The sequence below is a fragment of the Dromiciops gliroides genome, chromosome 1 (genome assembly GCF_019393635.1).
Source record: "Dromiciops gliroides isolate mDroGli1 chromosome 1, mDroGli1.pri, whole genome shotgun sequence".
NCBI lineage: Eukaryota > Metazoa > Chordata > Mammalia > Microbiotheria > Microbiotheriidae > Dromiciops > Dromiciops gliroides.
The window spans coordinates 68,713,902-68,738,825 of NC_057861.1; the positions used below are offsets into that span (position 1 = coordinate 68,713,902).

The window sequence follows — 24,924 nt, forward strand, 5'->3', positions numbered from 1 at the left end:
TTTGATGTGACCCTGGAATAGTGACTTCATTTTTCAGGGCTCCGGGCAACTCCCTGAGACTCCAAATTGCAGATCAGGTGCCAATATGTCTTGGTAAGAGGGAGTTTTCTCACTGGGAGCTCATTATACAAATGGGAAAACCCACAACAGATCCAGGGTCCAGGCTTATATTATGATTTTTCTGTCTTCTATATTACGCAATTCTCTAAGATTCTACTTTTGATGCTTAGACAGTCAGGGAGGAGGGACTGACCCGTTGGCAGATGGGATAGTAGCCACAACCAATGTTATTTAGGACTCAGGGAGGTATTGATTCCCCTTCTGCATCCCGCTGGCCTGTGGATATCTCCTCTAGGAAGGTCACTGGAGAACTCTGTGTGTGTGTGTGTGTGTGTGTGTGTGTGTGTGTGTGTGTGTGTGGTCTGCTCACTAGGCCCGAGTGCCACTTACCTGGGTAGACCCATAACCACCTCCATAGTATCTCTGCTCATTTAGCCATCGAACTACAGCAGGGACCGTGTCAAAGTCTTTCAGTTTCAGTAGGGTTAGGAGGGCATAGGATGTGGCCTCCACATTGTAGAGCTGCTGGCCTCTCTCCTGCCAACTGTTGCCATCTGTGGGGAGAAGGGAGCTCAGACATACTGACTGGCTCCCGTGAGCCTGGGACCTCCCTGCGTCCTTTTCTATTGCCCCTCCTTTCCTGCTGCAAGAGGACTCGCTCACCCTTGGCTGCACTCAGGAACTTGTCCACCTTGGGTTCATCAAGTCTCTCCAGCAGGCTCAGGGCATAGCCAGCCATAGCCACGGTGTAGGGCCGGTTCAGGGCCTGGTATTTGTTGGCCAGGAAGTCGCCTGCTTTGTTGATGCTGCCTTCCAGGCTCTGTGGAAAGAAGACCCTGACCCTGCTCAGGCCAGCACTGCTGGGCACTTGATGCTATATCCTCCTCCCCTGACAAGCCCCTGACCTAGGAAGACCATCTTTTATTCCCCAGGGACCAGAGAAGAGGTTCGAGGCAGCGAGGGGAACTTGAGTGTTGGGGCACAGGTCATGGGACTAAAGAGATGCTGAGGCCTAGAAAGTTTGGGGGTTTGGGGAGAGTTTAAGGCATGGGTACTGGGGACTGGAGAAAGATTGGAACACACAAAAAGGTTGGTTGGAGGGGGTTACTTACATTGACTTGGCCCGCACAGATGTCTTTTGCTTCATGCAGAGCGATGAGCACAAAAGCTGTGAGTGAAACATCAGCCTCCCCACCCCTGTAGCCACCCTGAGGGGAGAAAAAACCAGGTTATGCATTGAGTTCAAGTTTTCTCAGCCTCTAAACTCCCATTTCTTCTAGCAAATCTCATGGCCTTAAGTCTCAGTCCTCCCTGGATTAGATTTGTGTGTGTGTGTGTGTGTGTGTGTGAGGCAATTGGGGTTAAGTGACTTGCCCATGGTCACACAGCTAGTAAGTGTTAAGTGTCTGCGGCCGGATTTGAACTCAGGTCCTCCTGACTCCAGGACTGGTGCTCTATCCACTGAGCCACCTAGCTGCCCCTGGATTAGATTTTCTGATCCCTTAGACTAGGGGAACTGACAGGGTGGGGGCAAATTGTATGCTTCTGTATCATCAGAAAAGATGATACCAGGCCCACCCCCTGCCACCCAGGCCACTGTATACTGCAACTCATGATCCCCACCCCTACTTCCCAATGACCCAGCAGGCTTTTCACACTACTAATGCCTCCACTCCTCTGGCCTCCTCCTCCAATTGATGAGTTCCTCCCTAGACCCTCGAATTTGAGGAAGTACCAACACCAGTCATGCTAACTTCAAATCCAGATCAGTCCACGGACGACCTCCACAGGCCATCTCACCTTCCCCTCTCCTACACTGTTCAGCTCCCTTCTATGTGTTGCTTTCCCCCACCAGAATGGAAGCACGTTGAAGGAAGGAACAGGTTTTTGGGGGGGAAGGGGGTTTGCTCCTAATTGCATTCCCAGTGCTTAACACAGTGTCTGGAATGTGGTTAGTCTTTAGGAAACGCCTTATCTTATCTTATCTTATCTTATCTTATCTTATCTTATCTTATCTTATCTTATCTTTTCCTCTAGCTTATCTATCTATATCTTACTCTATCCACATGTTTTGTCTCTCTATTATATCTATAGCTATCTTTTTTTTTTTTAGTGAGGCAATTGGGGTTAAGTGACTTGCCCAGGGTCACACAGCTAGTAAGTGTTAAGTGTCTGAGACCAGATTTGAACTCAGGTACTCCTGACTCCAGGGCTGGTGCTCTAGCCACTGCGCCACCTAGCTGCCCTTATAGCTATCTTCTATCATTTCTTCACCCTCCCTCTCCCCTCCCTTTCTCCCTCCCTCCCTCCCTCTCTCTCTCTCCCTCTCTCTCTCCCTCTCTCTTTTCCTCTTTCTGTCTCTCTCTGTCTCCCTCTGTCTCTCTCTGTCCCTCTGTCTCTCTCCCCTACTCTCTGTCTCTCTCCCTCCCTCCCCCCCTTCCTTCCCCTCCTCTTTCTCCCCTCCCCCTCCCCAAGCTGGGAGTCTAACCTTCCTGTCACTGCTGCCTTACCACATTCCCTCTCACCCCAACCCCACTAAATGGCAGGTGGCGGCCTTACAATCATTTCCTGGTGGATCACTGGGCCATCCTCCTGGAACATTCCATCAGGTTTCTGCTTGTCCAAGATAAGCCATTTGACTGCACCACAGAGGACCTGTGCATCAATTGCGATGAGGTTGGTGGCCATGGAGAACACCTTCACGACATAGGCTGTCAGCCTGGGAGAAAAGGTCATGGTGTCAGCTCGCTGAGTGAGGCACAGAGACTTCATCTGGCCTAAGCTCTGCCTTCTAGAGAAGGTGAAATTGAGATGCAGAGGGGTACACGGGGATGGTGAGTGGCAGCCAGGACTTGAACCCAGGTATCCCGACTACAATCATCAGGGAAACATTGGACTTGGAGTCAAACGACCTGGACTCAGGTCCCATTTCTGTTATGGGTTGTGTGGCTTTGAGTGTATCATGTGACCTCTCTGAGCCTCAGTTTCCTTATTTGTCAAATGGAGATAAGATTTATACTATTTGATTCTTGGTGATATGGGAAAGTGCTTTGTTCCTATAACGTGTTCTATATAAAGCTGTTATCATAATTGCTGTTATATGACAACATAACATATGCTATTACATATTGCTGTTATGGGAATCCCTATGTCACTCCCTTCTCTAGCCTCAGTGTCTTTCTCTGTAACATGAGAGGGATGGACTCTGTGGGCCTTTCCACCCCTACCAGCTATGAATGTCTAAATCTTGTGCTCTCTACACTGGATGACATTAGCTAACTAGCTCTCCTTACCTTTAGCAGTTGGGCTTGCATCCCTCTGCCTATATTTCAGTGTCATGGTGAGCTGGGAGAGGGGATGAGAGGGAGGGGCTGGCCACAGACTCTCCGGGGCCCAGCCCAGGCTTACCATGTGCTGGATGGTCGGTCAAGAAAGGCAGCATAGGAAAAGTCTGGCTTCTTGAAGGCCAGCTCTTGTGCATACCCTGTGGGGAGGGGAAGCGGGGACGGCTTGGTCAGAGAGGGACCGGGCCAGGCTTGCCCATGCTGAGGTCATGGAAAGGGGCTCTGGGAGAGGCCAGGGACACATCAGTGAGTCAGGGAACCTCACCCTTCTTGATAAGTTCTAAGGCTTCCAGCCGCTTTTCCAATCCAAACTTTTCCCACTGATCCGTGGCATCCAGATAGTGAACGGCGATGACCGTGGGAGTCATTCCGATCATGTTCTGCTCACCACAGCCCGACGGTGTCACAATCAGATGATTGAGCTTGCTACTATCGATAGCATCCTCCACCATCTGGGCCACAGGTGTTCCTACAGACAGGATGGAGATCCATTAGCGCTCCTTCAAGGGTGGGGCCTTGGCCACTGGGGTCCCCCTCTCCTTTACTGCATGATACCAGGTCTAAAGCCATGCCTTCAGATCATGATGCAATAACAATTACATGTAATAAAGAGCCATGGAAAGATAGACTTAAAATCAATTGGAAATGAAATAATCTCATCCTAAAGAATGAGCGGGTCAAACAAGAAATCATAGAAGCAATCAATAACTTCATCCAAGAAAATGACAATAATGAGACAACATACCAAAATCTATGGATTGCAGCCAAAGCAGTGCTTAGGGGAAATTTTATAACTCTAAATGCTTACATGAATGAAGTCGTGCCTTCCCAGAGGGAAGGAAGGAAGAGAGGCTGAGGAGAGGCCGGGGATATGTCTCCTGCATGGGGAGGGGTGAGGAATCCCCGGAGACTATTACCTTGAAATTGGATTCTGGTTTCTGACTCTGTGCCTGGAACAATGTCCTTGATGTCTGCTGCAGGAATGTCTTCCCTCTGCTCACCATCTGACCGAGGGGATAGAAGGTGGGGGGAATCACAAAGGGTCCTCTCTCCAGTTCCCCTACCCTCCTCCCCACTGTGGTCCCACTCAGATTTCCCCACCTGCCCTCCCAAACCCCAACTCACTGTGGCCAAGTTTCAATGGGTCCAGGGTTCGAGTGGTCACAGCCTTTGTCACTTTCATCCCTTCCGGCTTTGTGGGGGGGGGGGTAGTAGGGAGGAGATAAATGTCATCCCCAGAATGGGCTTTCTCTCCCATTCTGAACATGTTTGGATCTGGTTCTAGAGGATCTGGGGCGGGGGAAGGATTCTAGCATCCTCGAGCTCTTGCATCAGAAGATTCTTGGAGTCTTAACATTCTTCTAATCTAAGATTCTAGAGTCTAGGAGTTTAAGCTTCAGAGGTTTGGGGATCCCTCAGTCCAGAGAGGGTAGAATTCTTTGAGTTCTAGGATTCTCTAGTCCTGAGCAGCTAAGATTCTTCAGGTGTCATCTCCCAACGCTCCCTCCAACAGAGTGGCCCGACTGATGCTGGCTCCAGGGGAGTGGGCAGGTGAGGGAGGACAAAGCTAAGTCCCCCATGACTTACCACGACCTTCAGCTTCTTTTTGACACCATCACTAATGAAGTGGTTGTAGACGGCAGCCTTGACTTCAATGTCATGGTTGCCGATTTTCAGGGGCACGATGACGAAAGGCACAGCTAAAGAAGACTTGGGTGGGATGTTCACCACCTGTTGGTAGCGCTTCTTGGAGGTGGCAGCACTGCAGATGACCGGGTTGTAGAGCAGTTCCACACGTACCTGGGAAGATGAGGGGGGGATGCCTCCGAATGACACCTCCCCTCCTCCAAAGTATGATCTTCCTATCTCCTGCCCTGCTCAAGAACCCTCCCCCCACCCCTGTGGCTTCCAATGTTCTCTGAAGCTGGTTTCAAATCCTAGCTCTGCCACTTACTACCTGTGTGACCTTGAACAAGTCAATTCTACTGCCTAGGCATGTTCCTCCTCTGTGAAATGAAATTAGAAGACAGCTAAGGTTCCTTCTAGTTGTGACATTCAATGCTCCAGGACCAAAGAATCAGAGAAACTCAGCATTGGAAAGAATCTCAAAGGCCACCCAGCCCAGCTATCCAATCTGTACCTGAACAATCATTCCCACTCTATCTTCATGCTAAAAGCCCTATTTACTGAAGCCTTTACTTAAAGACCTCCAGGAAGCACTTAGCACAGTGCCTGACACATGGTAGGTACTTAATAAATGCTTATTTATTAAATAGGCTTTACATCCATTAAGTAGGCACTGAATACTGACTGACTGAGGGAGAACTTGTTCCCCACCAAGGTTCTACTTCAGGGCAGCTCTAAATGCTAGGAAGTTTGTCAAGCCCAAACCGACAACTCTGCAACTTCCATTCGGGGCCAGGTGACACATGGGATAAGAGCCCTGGACCCAAAGTCAGGAAAATCTAAGTTCAAATGTGGCCCCAGGGGCAGCTAGGTGGCACAATGGATAAAGCACCAGCCCTGGATTCAGGAGGACCTGACTTCAAATCAGGCCTCAGACACTTGACACTTACTAGCTGTGTGACCCTGGACAAGTCACCTAATCTCCACTGCCCGGCAAAAAACCCCCAAAAAACAAATCTGGCCCCAGACACTTAACTACCTGTGTGACCCTAGGCAAGTCACTTGACCCTGTCTGCCTCAGTTTCCTCATCTGTAAAAATGAGATGGAAAAGGAAATGGCAAACCACTCCAGCAGCTTTGCCCAGAAAACCCCAAATGGGAACACAAAGCACAGGGCATGACTGAAAAATGACTACATTGTTATAATTAAGCTCCCTTTTGGTATGGGACCAACCAGAATAAGTCCAAGTCTTTCAAGGGATTGTCTTTCAGATTCTTGGAGGTAGTGATCACTTTTCTTCCCTAGGTTAAGCACCCTAAGTTCTTTTAACCAGTCCTCAGAAGGTCTATCCTTGAGGCCCTTTGCCAGTACTGGCTGGCTCCCCCTGGATACTCTCCTGCTTCTCAATGCCAGCCTACTGGCTTTGACATTCTATTTTCCCCAAGTGCCTCTGATATTCTCTGTTCTTGTTTTAAGGCCTCATCCTGTTCTGCTATTCTGTGAAGTCATATATGTTTTCTCCTCCTATCTCCACCCCTACCCCTAGCCCTCCTTAAAGGTCTGGCACACTTTGTTAGGAAATGGTGGGGGGAGGAACAGTGGCCAGGGATCAGCGAAGTCCCACTGAATGAGTCATCCATTGACGAAGAAGCTCATATTCTTCTCCCTCCAACTTAGGAGGTGCAGAACAAGCAGTGAGGTCAGGGTCGGGGTAGGGTGAGGAGTGAGCCCAGAGAGAGGAAATCCAGGCAGGGCCACCGAGGTCCCCTCACCCTAAGTGTCTCAAACTCTCTGTAGTTGTAGAGCACAGCTCGAATCTCCACTTGCTCGTTGCGGACCACAGAGTAGGGCAGGCGAAGGTCGATGAAGAAGTCCTGCATCACAGTGATCTCATAGGGGTCAGCCACACAGATGCCTGCCCAAGTAGAGAACAGGAGCAGGGGGTAACCAGGCAGCTGGAGGTAGGCAGAGTCAAAGGCCTGGGGGCCAGTCTCACCTCAGCCCTTAATTCACCCTATGACCTTGAATCAACCCATGACTGTTAACAAGCATTTATTAGGCACCTTTTCTGTACTAAGCACGGTACTAGGCATTGGGGAGGCAATGGCGAAGAATTAAACAATCCCTATTGTCAAGGACTTGACAGTCTAATTTATGTATGTGTGTATGTATGTATGTATGTGCATGTATAGAGAGATCTAACATAGTCATTATATACACACACCACACATTACATATACTGTACACATTTGCTATATATGTATTACACATATAATATATATATATTTACTATATATGCACATGCATATATATATATACCCACGTATATATGTATACATACTTACATATATACATATAACACCTATTCCCAAGGACTTTCTATCCTAATATAAGAGTGTAAATATACATATGCATGTATGAGCATATACATGTATATATGTATATCTTATATGTGTAGGGCTGCTAGGTGGATAGAGTGCCAGGCGTGTGTTAGACACATTCATTTGGAGATGTCTCTGGGATACACAGGAGTCACTGATAGGCCACTAGAGGTGCGCGCCTCCAGACCAGACCCAGGGAAAGACCTAAGGCTAATATGTGTGTGGGGGGGGGGAGGGTGTTTGATTGATCTGCTAACTCTTTTAGCCTCCTCCATCAAGGCTACATGGATAGTTCTGGGAGCTATCATCATAGAGATGATGATTAAGCTTGAAGCCATTAGGTGCTTATTAAACACTGAATTAAACTAGCCTTGGAGGGTCAAGAGGGCCTTCATTTCAAAATCCAGAGAGAGGAATGAATTTGTCCAGAAGCATACAAGTGCTGTCGAGATTCGAATTCAGGTTTTTTAACTTTCAATCCAGCCTCTTTTCTCCCAAAGACTTGGCCCCAAAGAACAAATTGTTCAGGGCATCTCGCTCCCCACTAGAGGCAGCATCAAGAGGCCTGGGAGCGAAGGGCGCTGCTGTTGCTCCCCAGCCCTAGCTCCCCCAGCCCTGAATCCTACCAACCGCTTTTCTGTTTTGGTCCTAGCCTCACCTTTGGTGTCTGACAAGCTTACAGCCAGGATCTCCCAGGTTGTGATGGAGTCTTTGAGGAACACAGTGAGGGACTTGGTTGAGATTCTGGGAGGGAGGAAAAGAGTGAGGAGTAAGAGAGAAGGATTTAGGAGGAGGGGTTGCCTGTTTCCGGGATGGACTGGAGGTCTTAAGATTGAAGGAAGGGGGGCAGCTAGGTGGTGCAGTGGATAGAGCACCAACCCTGGATTCAGGAGGACCTGAGTTCAAATCCGACCTCAGACACTTAACACTTACTAGCTGTGTGACCCTGGGCAAGTCACTTAACCCCAACTGCCTCACCAAAAAAAAAAAAAAAAAGATTGAAGGAAGGACATTGGCATCATCTCAGTAGAAAGAGATGAAAGGGGATCAGAACAACTATTTGGGGATTGCGGAAAGGGGGCTGGGGGCTGGGTTCATCACAGCGGGTCTCAGCCTTACCCATACTTATCTGGTTTCTCTGTCAGTCGCTCCAAGGACCACAGCCAACTCTCTGGGAACTGGCTTCTAGAGATGATATCTTCTTCTGGAACAATTTCCTCATCTAATTCACCTGGGGAGGGAGGACAGGATGTGGTCACTGGGTCAGGGTGGCAGCCTCTCCTGGGCCCCTCACCTACAGTCTACTCAAACCTCCCCACTCAGGCTGGGGCCCTGAGGCTGTGCCTCCCCCTCAATCTGGGGCCCTGGGGGCCATGCCTTCCCTTAGGCTGAAGCTCTATTTCCTCCCACAGCCCAGGCCCCATCTCCCCACGTCTCTGACAGTCCATTTTTAGACTTCCCATGATCCACTTCCATGTAGCCCACAGCAGGCACAGGAACACTTACTTCGGGACAGGTTGAGGGTGTTTACCCTCTGTTTCTCCTGACGAATCTTGGTGATGTAGTTACAGCAGTCCAGGAAGGCCTTGACACATTCCTCACTGTCTAAAATGTACTGGGTCCTCCTTTCGCATGAGTAGCCCATGGGATTCATATGCATGCCATCCTCACAGCAAGTCCTCAAGTGTTTGTCCTTATACTGGCCAGCTGCAAGAGCCCCACCCCATGGCCCTCAGTCTCTTTTAGGGTCATCCCAGAAACCAGGCGAGATCTGGGCTGAGCTTCCCTTCTTTTGGGAAGGACTAGCAGGGGGCAAGAGAGAAGTCTTCCTGCCGGCAGCGCTGGCCGGATGGGCCCCGTTCACTCACCTTTGTCGTTCCTTATCTCCATGAGCTGGACGGAGCGGCGGCGCCTCTTGGCTACCTTTGGGCACTCGGGGTCTGCGAGCGGAGGATAGATCAGGCATGAGGGAGGATATGAGATAGTCTGGGTAGATTTTATAGGACCACCATCTCCCTGCTCTCCTTGATCCCCCACCAGTCAGCCTCAGGTTCTGAAGGGGCCTTTCTATGTGACTTTCCTCCCTGATGAGCCCTGAGGACATCCTGTCTAAGCTTTTTACTCCTTCAAGGCACTGCCTACACACAGCCCTGATCCCTCCCCCATGCCTCACCAGACCGCTGGACTGTCTGAAGTTGCTTGTTGGTCTTGAGGGCAAGCCCAGCATCTGTGAACACTCCAGCATAGTCCTGTCCGCTACCTGGAGTACAGCCAATGTCTCCCTTCTCCACCGTGTCCCAGATCTGGAGGCAGAGAGAAGTCCAGGCAGGAGCTCAGTGAGGGGTATGGCAAATCAGCAAGGGGGTGGGGGGACGGGAGGGGGGGGAAAGATTCAGTGGGTGGGGAAAGAAGCTTCGTGAAGAATGGAGTGGGGGGATGGTGATGATGATAGCATTTATATGGCACCTACTAGGTGCCAGGTACTATGCTTGGCACTTTACAAGTATCCCAATCTCAGAACTCTAGGAGGCCGGTACTATGATTATTCCCCTTTTACAGTGAAGAAACTGAGGCAAACAAAGGTTAAGTGACTTGCCCAGGGTCATTCAGCTAGGAAACATAAAAGGCCAGATTTTAACTGAAGGTCTTTCTGATTCCAGGTCCAGTGTCCTATCTCCTGCGCCAACTAGCTGGGCTTAGTGAGGGGGATGAAGGGAACTCCGAGGGAGAGGGGGATTCAGTGAGGAAGATGGAAGAGGTTCAGTGAGGGGGGATGGAGAGAAGTCGATGAAGGGCATAGAGAAGGTGCAATGAGGGGGACTGTTGTTATTTGTCCTTCATTCTCCAAGAGGACCATGACATCAGGAGGTGATGTCATGACTTGTAGTGAACTGGATTTAAGAGAGGGCTATGCAAGGTCATCAGCCTCGCTCTCTCCTCCAGAGCCATCTGGGTCAAGTGGCAAGATATACATAAGGACGACTGGAGGTGGCCCTGGATGTTTAAGGCGATTGGGGTTAAGTGACTTGGCCAGGGTCACACAACCAGTAGGTGCCTGGGGTCACATTTGAACTCAGGTCCTCCCAATTTCAAAACCACCTAGGAACCCCATGAGGGGGATGGAGAAGGTTCAGTGAGAGGGTTGGGGGATGTTTCTGCCACTGTCCCAGACCCACCTTGCTTTGGGTCAGTTTATTCTTCTTGTTCAAAACAAACACTCCCTTGTCCACAGCCACAAGCCCCACCAGGGCTCCAGCATCACCCTCAATCTTCAGTGTGGTCTGTTTCCCAGGTAGGTGTGTTTTCTCCACATTCCCTGCTCCTTTCACCACCAGCTAAGAGGCAGAGAGGAAATGCAGTCATACTTAGAGGTGGGGAAATGGATCCATCTAGGTCCCTCCCTCAGCAGAGGACTGAGGGGAAGGGGGAGTAACAGCCAGCTGGTCCTTGGAGAACTCTGGAGATGAGGAGTTCACAAGTTCCAGAGGACCCCTTCCAGTTTTGAATAGAAACCAAGACAGACATAAACACAGAAAGAAAGAAAGAGGTGGAGAGAGAATGAAAGGATAAATAGACACATGTAGCAGGAGAGAGAGAAATACAGAAAAAATGGAGAGAAGGGGGGAGAGGTGAGGACAGAGGTGAAAACCAAAAGAGAGTCAAGACTAGGTAGAGAAAGATGAGAGGAAGACAGACAAAATAGAGACAAAAATAGAGAAAGAGATTAACAGAGAGATGGAGAAAGGGACTTCGGAACAGAAAAACACAGAAAGGCACATTTTCTTCAAATTTTCCTATATTGCTTTGACAAATCTCTCTTTTGCCCATCTTTTATTATACTCATCTGTGTAGGAATTCTTTCCCTTCTAACAGAAGAGAAACTCCTTGAGGACTGGAACCATACTCTATTTTTACTTCCTGCTCTCAGAACAGGGCCTGACAAATAGTAGGACCACAGGATCAATAGTGTAGAGATGAAAGGGGCCTCCAAAGCCATTTAGTCCAACTCATTCATTTTTCAACAGAGAAAACTGAGGCCCAGAGGGGTTCGTTGACCTACCTAAGGCCAAGCAAGTTGTAAGCAAAAGAGTCAGAATTTGAAAACAGGTCCTTGAACTCCAAATCCAGTAAGTACTAAATCAATTTTTATTGAACAGAATTGAGACATAGAAAAACAGAGGCACAAATAAGACAAAGAGAAAGAAAAGAAATGACACAGATAGAACACAGAGATAGAAAGAAAAAAGAACAGACATATCAAGAGAGAGGTAAAGATAGACACATGGAGATGGGGAGAGAGAGGAGAGAGAGAAAGCTCATAGGGATGGAATCACATATCTGGAAGCATTTCAGAAACCATGTGATCCAACCATGGGTACCCAGGGCCATAGGAATTCAAATTTTATAAAGCTTAGAGACCACCCAAAAAAGTCTTCATTTTATGGAAGAAACTCATGCCTGATCAAGAATGATCTTTACAAGTGATCTCAACAAGAGGTCATTTAGCTGTTCCTTGAATCCCTCTGGAGATGGGGAGATCATTAGCTCTAGAAGCAAGCCACAAAACTCTGGAACAGAAACAAAGACAGACCCAAAGCTAAGAAGTCAAGGCTAGTGTGGGGGTGGAACTCACCTTGCCCATGCAAGTATCCTTGACATCTACCCATATAGAGTCAGCCACCAGCTCCTTCTGGCCATTCCGAGTCACCTGGTAATATGCCACCACTCGAAAGGAGGGGATGAAGTCAGCCGTCAGGGGTAGTGTAAGCACCACCACATCCTGGCCCACCTGCCGCAACTGGCGTCCAACCTTCATCACCATCCCCTTGTTCATGATCTGGAAAGGACACAGATTATGGAGGGGCAGGGCTAACTGATCTTGCTTTCACAGGGACAGGAGACTAGGGGGGTTTGGGAGGAGGAGCAGGGGAGAGGTACCCAGGAGGAAACATGGGTGGGGAACTTAGAAGGCAGAGAATGTGGGAAAGGGAAATCAAAGAACACTGAGGAAGAAGGACCCAATGAGGCCTGGGAAGTGAGAGTGATTAAAGGAGAAGAGTCTGGACAAATAGAATGGGAGAAGAATACCAAGGAGAAGAGGATTAGGAAGATGAATAGGGACATAATAATAATAATATAATTATAATTTATCTAATAATAATAATTTATCTAATAACTCAAAGTTTGCAAAACAAGTAAGTGGAAGAATTGGGATTTGAATCCAGGACTTTCTGACTTCAAGCTAGCCTCCTATCAACTATGCTGCACAGCCTTTCATTAGGGATGAAGGGGACTTAAGAAGGATCATGGAGATGGAGTCTACAAGGAGGGGAAAGGATGAGGGGAGGGCAGTTAGAGAAGGGGGAAGCAAGAAGTATCAGAGCAAGAAGGACCTGGAAGATGGGGAGTGGAGAAGGAAGCATGGGGTCAGGAATTGCACTGGACACATACCACATAGGTGAAGTAACTGATTTGCTGGTTCACGTCGGCCCCATCTGTTCGCAAGTGGAAGTTGATGTTCAGGCTGTCGCCAACCTTGAGTTCCACTGAGGGTACAGACAGGTGCAGGTAGTTGTTGGAGCCTGCCATGGTTTGATAGGGCTGAACGACCATTTGCTGGGATGCCTGGCGATCCACAGGTAAGCCTTCCTTTTCTGTCCTTACCTGAGGGTAGGAAGGAAGTAAAACCTTAGTCCACAACACACATTTAATGCTTTTCATGTGCAGATGAAATTTCTCAGTGCCAGATGATTATAGCCAGGAGAATGGACAGGATGACTTCTGGTCAGCACCATCCAGGAAGCCCACCGAAGACCGGAACTTGTCCAGAGTAAGAAAAGGGCTGGGATGGGGGTATCAGAATACTTCAAAGGGACAAGGGAAGAGGATAGCTGCTGTGGAAGAGACATACATACACAGAGACAGAGACAGAGAGAAAGCCAGAGAAGGGGTGGGGAAAAAGGAAACAAGAAGAAGAGTGGGAGGAGGGAAAAAGGGGGAAAGACACAGAAAGTGGGGAGATACAGAGGTGCAGAGACAGATAGAGACAGAAAAAGGAGGGGAGAGAAACAGAGAGGGGAAAGATAGAGGGAGAAAAAAGGAAAAAGAAACAGAGGGAAAGAGAGAAAAAAGATGGAGAAAGGTGTAGGGAAAGGGAAAGTGAGAGGGAGGAGAAAGAAACAGACACAGAGATTGGGACAGAGGTGGAGGAAGGAATCAACTTTTTCTGTTCTGTTCTGGAAAACTGACGGTAGGATTAGGGTAGGGTGAGGTAGGGAGGGAGAGAGAGGAATATGAATTGCAGTATCGCTTATTTGCTACTAAGACATATCAGCAACAGGATGAGTCCTAGGTTATAAAGGTTGGTCTATGGCTAATGCACTATCTGACCTTAGTGAGTTTTGTGCCCTCTTGAGGTCTGGGTTTCCCCACTGTAAAATAGGTAGACCTTGGTGTTAGACAACTAACAGAAATATATCAGACTGAAAGCCATTCCCCAAAAGAAAAACTGTCAAATGAAATGAATTGTCAAAAGATATGCAGAGTTTTCTGCAAACTATTAGCAAGCATATGAAAGAATGATCCAAATCACTAAAAATAAGAAATGAAAATCAAAAGACCCTGAGTTTGCACGTCATATCCAGCAAAGTGGTAAAGATGACTATAAATCAAAATAGTGTCAGAAGGGTTATGGAAAGATGGACACACTAGTGCAATAATGAAACTATGAATTAGTATAATCGCTCTGGAAAACAATTTGGAATTATACAGAGAGTGGCTAAAATATACATATCCTTTGGGGATTTAAAAATGTTTTTATTTAAAATTTTGAATTCCAAATTCTATCCTTTTCTCCCTCCCTGAGGTGGTAAGCAATCAAATATAGGTTATACATGTGCAATTATGTAAAACATTACCATGTTAGTCATTTTGTATAATAAGATTCAAATAAAAGAAAAAGGAAGTAAGTGAAAAAGAGCAAGCTTCAGTCTGTATTCCATCAATATCAGTTCTTTCTCTGGAGATGGATAGCATGCTTCATTATTAGTCTTTTGGGATTGTCTTGAATCATTGTATTGTTGAGAATAGCTAAGTCATTCACAGTTCTTCGTGAAATATTGCTGTCACTGTGAACATTCTCCTGGTTCTGTTTACTTCACTATATATCAGTTCATTTAAGTTTTTCCAGGCCTTTCTGAAATCATCATGCTTATCATTTCTGTTTTTTGTTTTTGTTTTTTGTTTTGCGGGGCAATGAGGGTTAAGTGACTTGCCCAGGGTCACACAGCTAGTAAGTGTCAAGTGTCTGAGGCTGGATTTGAACTCAGGTCCTCCTGAATCCAAGGCCAGTGCTTTATCCACTGTGCCACCTAGCTGTCCCCCGCGCTTGTCATTTCTTATAGCACAATAGTATTCCATCACAATCGTATACCACAGCTTGTTCGCCCAGTCCCCAATTGACAGGCATTCCTTTGATTGTCAATTCTTAGCCACTACAAAAAGAGCTGCTATATTGGATAGAGCACCGGCCCTGGATTCAGGAGGACCTGAGTTCAAATCCAGCCTCAGACACTTGACACTTACTAGCTGTGTGACCCTGGGCAAGTCACTTAACCCCCATTGTCCCACAAAAAACAAAATTTTAACAAAGAGCTGCTATAAATATTTTTGTGCAAATAATAGCCATATTCTTTGACACAGAGATCTCACTGCTGGGACTATACACCAAGGAAATCAATGACAAAAAGAAAGGCCAAATTACACCAAAGTATTTATAGCAGCATTTTTTCATGGTAGCAAAGAAGTGGATCTCAAAGCTTATTGATGAAGAAATGGTTAAAGAAACTGTGATAAATGAATGTAATAGAATATTACCAAACTGTAAGAAAGGATGAATATGATGAATACAGAGAAGCTTGGCAAGACATTACTGGATCCAAAATGAAATAAGCAGAATCAGTAAAATATCTACAATGAATATAACAATCTAAATGGACACAACAAGAACAACAAAACAATTGAAATTAAATGCCATGAAATTATCACAACCAAGGTTGGCCCCAGAGGTATAAGAAGATGCCTCTCCCTCCCTATTCCTTTGCAGAGATGAGGAACCAGAGGTAGAGAACACTGCAAATAACATCAGACTATGTTGGTTAACTTTGCTAAAGCTTTTCCTTTCCTTTTTTTATTATGAGAGCTGGCTCTTTAAGAGAGTGAGAAGAGGGGGTGGCTAGGTGGCACAGTGGATAAAGCACCGGCCCTGGATTCAGGAGTACCTGAGTTCAAATTCGGCCTCAGACGCTTGACATTAGCTGTGTGACCCTGGGCAAGTCACTTAACCCCCATTGCCCCGCAAAAAAAAAAAAAAGAATGAATTAAAAAAGAGAGAGTGAGAAGAGGGATGCAATGGCAAACGGAGGACATGTAGAAACAAAAGACATCCATAAATTTTTTGAAAAAAATCACACAGGCTCTTCTTTTCTCCAAACCATGAGCTTTGGTTCTATGTGAGCACAATCCCCACGGGGCGAGTAACAGAAGCCTATCATTTCAGGGAAAAGATAAAAGCTCAACTACTTAAACAAAAGAACTGTGACTATGTCAAGGAGAGACCGTAATTACCCAAATGAGAGAACCCAAACAATGCAAAGGACCGAATCCTATGGGTTCTCTATGGGTTCCCAAGATTACTTACTCGAATGTTCAAAGGACCACGGTTATTGGGTGTGTTGATTCTCAACTTGGCCAGACCATCTTCTTGGGTCATAGATTGGACCTGAAAGTCTGGGACCACCACTGGAATCTGAGGGGCTGGGGATCCATCTGGATTAGTCACAAAAACCTGGAAAGGTCACAGAACAGAGAATATGTGGGAATGTCCTCCTGGGGGCCATTCCTCATCAGCCATACCCTCCCCTTTCCCCCACGACAAGCTTAGACATGTGACCTAGGAGGGAAATGAAAAAAAGTTCCCTCCAGAGAAGGGGGGACTGTGCATTCGAAGGGACTCACCGTGAGATCAAAAGGCATAGCTGGCTTGAAGTGCTTAGGAGTCTTGGTGAAGTGGATTTGGTAAGGAGATATCACGATAGGGATCCCAGTGTATTCAGCCTCAACCATATCACTCCCTACAGAGGGAAAGGAGAGGTGAGACCAGGAGGAAAGAGCACACACACACACACACACACACACACACACACACACACACCATCTCCCCCATCACTCACCAGTCTGCAGTATAACTGTGACCGCCACATACAAGGACTTTCCCACCAGGTTTTGGCCTGGGAACTGTTTCAGCAGAGCATTCCGGGAGAGGGTAACTTCTCCATTGCCATCTTCAATCTGTGTGTGGTGTATAGCCCAGTGAGAAATGTTTAGGCTTAATGAGGAGCAGAGAAACTCATCAGAAGGAGGCAAACATGGGCACAATGAGGGGAAAGGGAGCTCAGTGAAGAGGAGAGGGGCTCCATGATGAGCACCAAAGACCAGTGATAGGGGTCTTGGCTCTGGGAGGGTGCAGGAGACCCTGTGAGTGGGATCACGATTCAGAGAGGGGCATAGTATGGAGGGGATGGGTGATCAGTGAGGAGATGGGGGCTTAGAAGAATTGGAGGCCAGTCAAGGACATTGAGGCTCAGCGTGGGGGGTGGCAGTTCAGTGATGGAGTTGGGGCTCAGTGTGGTTGAAGGCGACACAGTAAAGGGATATGGGTCTGGGTTTGGCAGGTCACATACCACAACTCGCGTGAGGGATTCAGGAATGCTACGCTTATTTCCTTCATCCAGAATTCCAAAGATGGCAAAGGCAGTGCCATCCACCATCTTTCCATACAAGAACCTGTGTAGGGAAAAGGGAAGTGGTTTGGTCACTTCATCCTCCCCACCGCTTCGTTTTTTAAAAAATTCAAGGCAATGAGGGTTAAGCGACTTACCCAGGGTCATATACCTAGCAAGTGTTAAGTGTATAAGGCCAGATTTGAACTCAGGTTGTCCTAAATCCAGGGCTGGTGCTTTATCCACTGTGCCACCTAGCTGCCCCCTAAAATTGCTCTTAATGCACTCTTAAGTCCCAGACAAACCAGAAAGGTCTCCCTCCCAACCTTGCGTTGCATTTGCATGGTACTCCCCTCTTCCATGAAGTCTTCCCCAGTTGCCTTGCCCACCTCTTCCCAAACTCCCTCAACAAATGGTGTGTCTCTTTTCTGGCCTCTCTTTCAACTTCTATTATAATTATATGTCCACCAGAGATCATTATACTCCTTCAGGGTAGAAACATTGCCATTCCACAGCCCAGAATCTTGCACAAAGTACATACTTAATCAATATTTATCGAATTGAATTCTGCATGCTACATGTTGAGCACTCAGTCCTTCCCCTAGCATGGCCAACCACATCCCTCCTCATGGACCCTCTCCCTCCATCCCTAAGCTCCTACCTGGCCATGATGGAGACTTTCAGACCATCATGGTTGTCGATATAGAAGAATTTTTCCTCTGGGTGCAGCTTTACCTCAAAGCTTGGCAGCACTGGGTGGGAATGAAGAAAGTGTGCTCTGAGTCTGGGTCCAGGTGGGGAGGCATGGGGAGCTATTCTAAGAGATCCGGGTCTGAGAGGAGGCACTGGGGCCAGTCTGAGCATGTACTGAGGCATGTTCTGAGGACGCTGGGTCTAGGGGCAGGGGAAGAAGGAATACCGGGAGCATTATGAGGGCTATAGATCCTTGAAGAAAGACATTCTGAAGGATCTGGCTCTAAGTGGGGAGATCATGGGGGACATTCTCAGGGGTCAGAGTCTGAGTGGAGGAATATAGGGAGATATTCTGAGGGGTCTGGATCTGGGGGAGATTCTGGGTGATATTCTGAGAGGGCTGGGTATGGAGGGAAGGTCATTCTGCTATGGTACCCTAGAAACCAGGGGACCTTTCTATCTTGTTCTGCAACTGAGCCTTCCAACATGTATTTGCCTCCTACCATTGGAATGTGAGCTCCCCAAGAGCAGGTATTGATTTTCTGTTTGTATCCCCAATGATTAATTTAGTGCTTGACACTCAATAGGTGCTTAATAAATGCTTATTCATTCATTCATTCTGAGAGATTTGAATCTGAGATAGGGGAGACATGGGCATTATTAGGGGTCAGAGGAAACACGGCGTGGGGGGGGGGTGGACAACAAGTTGCTATTCAGAGGTCCCTTGGGTAAAAGACACTGAAGGAGACCCTCTGAAAGGTCTGTGTCAGGGATAAGACAATGGGAAGGGGTTAGAATTCTGAGAGATCTAAGTCTGAGGAGAACCCTGGTGGGTGGGTAGCAGATGGTGAACACTGGGAAACATTCAGAAAAATCTGAGGAAAAAGTGAAGAGGACACTTAAAGAAGTGTGGTTTGAAATAAAAAATTTTTTAAAAAGGAAAAATAAAGAAGTGTGTTTTGGCGGCTGGGAGGCATGGGGAAGGCATTCTTACAGGTCTAAATCTGATAGAAATATTGGGAGTTAAAACTGGGGGACATCCAGAAGGACTGGGGAGCTTTCTTGGGGGACACTGGAAGGGAGGGGTGCTGGGGGGAAGTCAGATCCCTTTCCATCTTTAACACCTCCCACCCTACTTACCATACTCCTTCACTTCAAATTCAGCAGAGAAGGTTTTATGGGGGGAGTCATCATAATAAGCAATGATCTTCCACTGGCCCATGCTGAAAAGGGAGAGACAAAGACAAGACTGAGCAGCTTGGGGGGGGGGGTCTGCCTAGGGGGCATTCACTGTTCCAAGATGATCACAGGGTCACAATATAGCCACCCTGGGGTGGGGGGGAACCTCGTAAATCTAGTCCAAATTCCCTCATTTTATTATGAAGAAACAGAGGCCTAGACAGGTCAAGTGACTTCTCCAAAGTCCCAAAGAGAGTCAGTAGCAGAATCAGTACAAAAGCCTAGACCCCCTGGGTCTGTGTCCAGGATTTTTTTTTAAATCCCTCTTCCCCTGCCCAAACTAAAGCATCTCAGTGGCAGGTCAGGTGGACATGGAACTGATTTGAATCAGGGTCCAGGGTGGATGACCAAGGAGGAAAGCTGCCCATATCCTCCTAAAAGGCTTCCCTCTGGGGCTTGTCCCCCAAGAAGCACAGACACACACACACACACAGAGCTGAGTTCAAGCAAGGATGAAGGTTGGGAGGGTTAATGGGGCCCCCAGCACCTCTCCCCCAGGACTCAGGTCAGGCCACTTACGTGACAAGCTCAGGAATAAGCCAGGACATTCCCAGTATGCCATTCTTGTTCTGAGAGGACTTTGGGTCCTTCCTGATGATGATGCCATCAGGAGTCTGTGGGCAAAGATCTTCGGTAAGAGAGGGTCTGACCAGTCCCTTCCGCACTGAGCTCCCCTCCCCCCCCCCCCCCCCCCCCCCCCCCGCTAAGTCTGTGTGTGCCCATTCATCTGTGTTTGGGGCAGATGTCCATGAACAGGAGGGGTGGGGGTGGAGGGTCTGTGGAGGTATATTTTTCTATATGTGTGTATGTCCATGTCTGTGTGTGCCTGTGTGTCCATGAAAGGCTGTGTTTGTGTGTGTGCACGCACTCAGGCACGCAGGCACTTGTGCCCGGAGCCCCCTTACCTGGATGCTGACAGTCAGAGTTTTGGCCAGAGGTTGAAGCTTGTGGCCCACAGTAAAGATACGGTACAGAACTGGAAAGGGAGGGGGAGAGAGACTCATGAGCCCCAGCTGCCTCTGGCCCACCCTCGCTACACACCAGCATCAGCGAAAGAGCCCGCAGCTAGGACCACTGCACAGCCAGGGGAGCTGGCCAGGGTTGGCATTCCCGCCTGAGCCTAACAAGGTTGGGGCTCACCTGTGGAGCCGGGTGTGTAGATAGTTTTGTCAGTCTGGATAAATAGGTAGCCGCTGTGGAGAGTCACTAACACCACTTTCTCTATTTTTTCATTGTTAAACTTGGCCAAGATACTGACGTACTTGTGGTCCTTGTTATTCTGGAAGTTCTGGGCTGGGATCTGGAAGGAAGTGAGAGTGGGGCAGCACTCCTTAGAGATCCAGCCACTTGCCAGCATACCTCCCCCCCTCCCCAGTCTCATCCCCGGAGGCTCTCTGGGCTCTGGGTTCAAGCTCTTCCTCTTTCAGGGAGTCCTCCCTGATTCCTGCAGTTTGCAGGGATATCCGCCACCCTGATGGGTGTAGGCAGGTCCCACATTTGGGGAACTCCAGTCCACAGATCTTTCCCGAGCTCTCCTGGGTTCATTGCCCTAGGTTCTACCACATTTGTTGGGGGTGAGTGGGGAAGGTGCAGGTCCAGCTCTGCTTGGGGATGTGCTGGGGGAGAGGTTCAGGTCACCAGCTTTGTAGGAAGCCCATTGGGCAAAAAGAAATTATTATGATTGAGATGATTATTAATAATTGAGATTAATCATCTTTAATATAATTATAGCTCTTTTCTATAGGACTTTTAGATTTATAGCACAATGCTTTCATTGAATTGAACTGAATTTACAAAACATTTTCCCTGCCAACATCCCTATATGGCATAGACAGAACAAGTATTATTAATCATAGGTCCATACATCTAGAGATGGAAGGGCCCTTAGAGATCATCTAGTGAAACTGCTTCATTTTACAGAAAGGGAAACCGAGGCCCAAACAGGTGAACTCTCCAAGTCCTTTAACCTCTGCATACCTATAGGCAATTCTCTCAAACTCTTTTTTTTTCTTTTTTCTTTTTTCTTTTTTTTTTGGTGAGGCAATGGGGATTAAGTGACTTGCCCAGGGTCACACAGCTAGTAAGTGTCAAGTGTCTGAGGCCAGATTTGAACTCAGGTCCCCCTGTCTCCAGGGCCGGTGCTCTATCCACTGTGCCACCTAGCTGCCCCCTCTCAAACTCTTAAATTACAAATTAGCAACAAGGAAGGAGGAAGTTTCCCCACCTAAATTCTCCACACAGAAGAGATCAGCCATCTAGACCAATTCAATTCAAATGTAGTCTTACCCTTGGGTTAAACAAAAAAAAAATCAACTTTACAAATACAAGACAGGGTAATCGAATATGCCTGGAAAAATCCGGGAGCTTTAATGGACAGCAAACTAAATCTGAGCAAACAGCGTGATTACGGCAGCTAGATAAGTAATCTTTGGCTGTACTGAGAAGCTTAGTGTCCAAGACCAGGGAAGGGCTTGTCCTGCTCCCCTCTGCCCTGGTGAAAGACCACATGTGGAATGCTGTATTTAGTCCTGAGTGCCACATTTTAGGAAAGACTTTAATAAGCTGGAGAGTATTCAGAAGAAGGCAAACAGAATAATGCAAAAGCTTTTTGTTGTTGTTTAGTTGTTTCAGTCGAGTCTGACTCTTGAGAGTAAAAGAGCCGTTTTAGAGTGAAGCGACTTGCCCAGGGTCACAAAGCTAGTGATGTATCTGAGGCCAGATTTGGACTCAGGTAGATGAGCCTTCAGGGCTCCAGATCTGGCGTTCTATCCTCTATACCACCTATCTGCCCTGAAAAATAGAAAAAAGCTTTCAGACCATGTATATCCCATTAGGGTGGTTTGAAGGAACTGGAGAGTCTGAAAAAGATGAACACCTAAGGGGGAGGTGATGGTGGTTTTCAATTGCTTGAAGGGACTGTTTCAGGTACAATAAGGAGGTCCCTTTCAACTCTGTCTGAGCTTCTGCAGTTGATCTTTTTCGTTTTGTTTTGTTTTTTAGTGAGACAATTGCAGTTAAGTGACTTGCCCAGGGTCACACAGCTCGTAAGTGTTAAGTGTCTGAGGCCGAATTTGAACTCAGGTCCTCCTGACTCCAGGGCCAGTGCTCTATCCACTACGCCATCTAGCTGCCCCGCAGTTGATCTTTTTTTGAGAGGAACTGCTGGCTAGCCATGCCTTATGCAGACCAAACTGTCTTTGTTCTTATTTATTTGTTTCTTGTTTTTAACCCAAGTGCAAGATTTCACATTTATTCCCAACAAATTTTCATTTTATTGGAATTGCTCCGATCATCTAGCCTGCCAAGAGATCTTCGGGGCCCAACTGCCAAGCAATGTATTAGCTGTCCCTCTTAGCTTTGTGCTATCTATAAACTAGATGAGCTTGGTATCTATAGCTTAAAAGCATTCTGACTGGGGTTGGAAGGCCACGGAAGTCCTAGAGGGAGAGAATGGTGTAGGGGAAACAGTAGCTGAATTCAGCATCAAAAGTTTAGACTAAAGGTGCAGCTAGGTGGTTCAGTGGATAGAGCACTGGCCCTGTAGTCCGGAGGACCTGAGTTCAAATCCAGTCTCAGACACTTGATGCCAGCTGTGTGATCCTGGGCAAGTCACTTAACCCCAATTGCCTCACCTCCCAAAAAAAAACAAACAGAACAACAAAAAAATTAGACTAAGATTTCATCTCTGCCCCCTTAACACCTGCATGCACTTGGGCAAATTATTCTTTTGGCTTCAGTTTCTTCATCTGTAAAATTGCTTAGTATTGCACTTGAAGGCTTGCAAAACCTTTTATGTCTTAATTCATTGGAACTCACACAACTCCATCAAGCTGGTGTTATTATTGTTTCCATTTTAAAGGTGAATAAACTAAGATTAAGTGCCTTGTCCAGGATCACACTGCTAGGAAGCATTTGAGGCAGGATCCAAATTCAGGTCTTCCTGCCTGCAAATCCAGGACTCTAATCCATGGTACCACCTCGCTGCCTTGTAAGAAAGGGCTTGGCCTAGATAATCTGCAAGACCCCTTCTCACTTTGAAATTTTATCATTTTGCTTAACCATCAATGGCCCACCAAAAAAAATAAAAAAAGGAAAAAGAAATGTTATCATTCCGATAGTAATGTCTGCAGTAGTCTGCAGACACTGTGTAGACTTCACATATAGGAATAGGACAGTTGGACAGATTAACCAGAGGGTCAAGATTGCTCAAGGGGAAATTTATACCTACCTTAACAGTGATGGTACCCAGGTAATCATTGGCATTGTTCAGGGTGATCTTCTCTGAATAAAGGACTTGCTTCTTTTGGGGGAAATCATGGATGGTGACCTCAACAGGTACGTCGCCAGCAGCCCCATGGGCCTCCAGTACCAGTTGCTCCTCGCTTTCCAGTCTCATGACATTGGGAGTGAGCAGAATGTAGCTGGCAGGGGGTTGGGTAGGTAGAAGAAGAGGTCATTGCTAGCCCTAAGACATCCAGTGTCCTCTGTGCCCCTGCCCCTCATTAACACTAGGCTCTAAGATCTATGTTCTTGGCACTGGTCCCCTCTATTCCCTGTCCCTGGGGTCATGGTACAGTCCGATGCCACCCTCTCATCCCCGTGCTCTTCCCCAGAGCTGGCTGCATCCAAACCTGATTCTATCCACATTCCATATCCAGGAATGTCTAGATTCCTTGGCTGGAAACTGAGCTTGGCCAGAAACATCACCCAAATCTCTTTCCTTCCTTTTGACCCAGGGCAAATGATCCCTGGATCCCTCAGGTATCTCCCCGCCAAACTCCTACAGATACAACCTGCATCCTATGAATGTCTCCAAACCCCATAGTCATCTGGGTCCCACAGATGTCTCCAGAATCCTCCAAATGTCTCCAAAATTCTAGGCTCACTCATGATGTCCATGGTTGCCCAAATTCCATAGATATTAGATGTTTTCCAGCCTCTAAAGACGAGGACTTCTTAACCTGGAGTCTATGAACTTATTTTCCTTTTAATTTAGATAACTATATTGCAATATAATTGGTTTCCTTTATAAACCAAGTATTTCATTTTTGCACTTAAAAACATTCTGAGTATCCTCAATACTTCCAAATGAGTCCATGACAAAAAAGTTAAAGAACCCCTAATCTAAGCATTCCTCAATCCCTCAGCTGCCCTCACTATGGTCCCAGGTCCCCCTAGCTCAATGCACAAAACCTCTCCAGATCTGGGGCCCCCCAGGGAAGGAAGTCGGGAGCAGACTTCCCCACTACTCACAATGGATCCCCTTGGGCCAGAGTCACACAGCTCAGAGCCAGCAGGACCAACAGCGGTCCCATGGCTCTGGACTGGAGCTGAGAGAGCAGGATCAGCTGAGGAAGAGGAGGGAGAGGAGTGAGCAGGAGCCTGGAGGTGGCCTCTTATCCCTGGGGTTCAGAGACTGCCCCCCAAAGGGGCGGGCCTGAGGATTTCTCAATCTGGGATAGTCCCGGTTGAACCAAGGGGAGGACTGAAACTCTTTGTTTCCTTCTTCATTTGTCTGGGTTTTAACTCTTCTGAGCGGGGTTCAAGGCCAGGACATGGAGAACAGGATATGAAGCAGCCTGAACATCTGCCTTAATAATCCCCCAAATCTGTATTACTGTGTCTGCACATCTGCGTCAATGGGCCAATACAAGTGTGTTAAGAAGTCCACAAATCTGGATTAATACATCCATGGATTACATTAATAGACCTATTTTACAGATCAGAAAAGGAACATCCAAGGAAGGGAAGGGAAATACTGACCCCCGAGTCACACAGTTACATTTGGAACCTGGATTAGA

At 47.3% G+C, this 24,924-nt stretch overlaps 1 protein-coding gene across 1 annotated transcript in view; it reads right to left on the bottom strand.

The window, feature by feature from the left end:
• Positions 1–24,534, bottom strand: part of C3 (complement C3) — a 32,429-nt gene extending 7,895 nt beyond the window's left edge. Inside the window, exons 1-29 of the mRNA XM_043986695.1 lie at positions 24,377–24,534; positions 23,352–23,544; positions 20,264–20,423; positions 20,029–20,099; positions 19,643–19,737; positions 19,025–19,107; positions 17,853–17,943; positions 17,153–17,255; positions 16,643–16,760; positions 16,428–16,543; positions 16,111–16,257; positions 12,864–13,076; positions 12,046–12,249; positions 10,589–10,747; positions 9,586–9,715; positions 9,281–9,352; positions 8,919–9,119; positions 8,532–8,643; positions 8,071–8,156; positions 6,804–6,946; positions 4,992–5,204; positions 4,530–4,596; positions 4,322–4,408; positions 3,670–3,873; positions 3,469–3,544; positions 2,620–2,779; positions 1,173–1,268; positions 724–880; positions 451–614 (exon numbers count right to left, since the gene is read on the bottom strand). Coding sequence (XP_043842630.1) covers positions 451–614; positions 724–880; positions 1,173–1,268; positions 2,620–2,779; positions 3,469–3,544; positions 3,670–3,873; positions 4,322–4,408; positions 4,530–4,596; positions 4,992–5,204; positions 6,804–6,946; positions 8,071–8,156; positions 8,532–8,643; positions 8,919–9,119; positions 9,281–9,352; positions 9,586–9,715; positions 10,589–10,747; positions 12,046–12,249; positions 12,864–13,076; positions 16,111–16,257; positions 16,428–16,543; positions 16,643–16,760; positions 17,153–17,255; positions 17,853–17,943; positions 19,025–19,107; positions 19,643–19,737; positions 20,029–20,099; positions 20,264–20,423; positions 23,352–23,544; positions 24,377–24,438 — 3,783 coding nt within the window. The 5' untranslated portion in view covers positions 24,439–24,534. The remainder of the gene's footprint in view (positions 1–450; positions 615–723; positions 881–1,172; positions 1,269–2,619; positions 2,780–3,468; positions 3,545–3,669; positions 3,874–4,321; positions 4,409–4,529; positions 4,597–4,991; positions 5,205–6,803; positions 6,947–8,070; positions 8,157–8,531; positions 8,644–8,918; positions 9,120–9,280; positions 9,353–9,585; positions 9,716–10,588; positions 10,748–12,045; positions 12,250–12,863; positions 13,077–16,110; positions 16,258–16,427; positions 16,544–16,642; positions 16,761–17,152; positions 17,256–17,852; positions 17,944–19,024; positions 19,108–19,642; positions 19,738–20,028; positions 20,100–20,263; positions 20,424–23,351; positions 23,545–24,376) is intronic.
• Between the last annotated feature and the right edge of the window lie 390 nt (positions 24,535–24,924).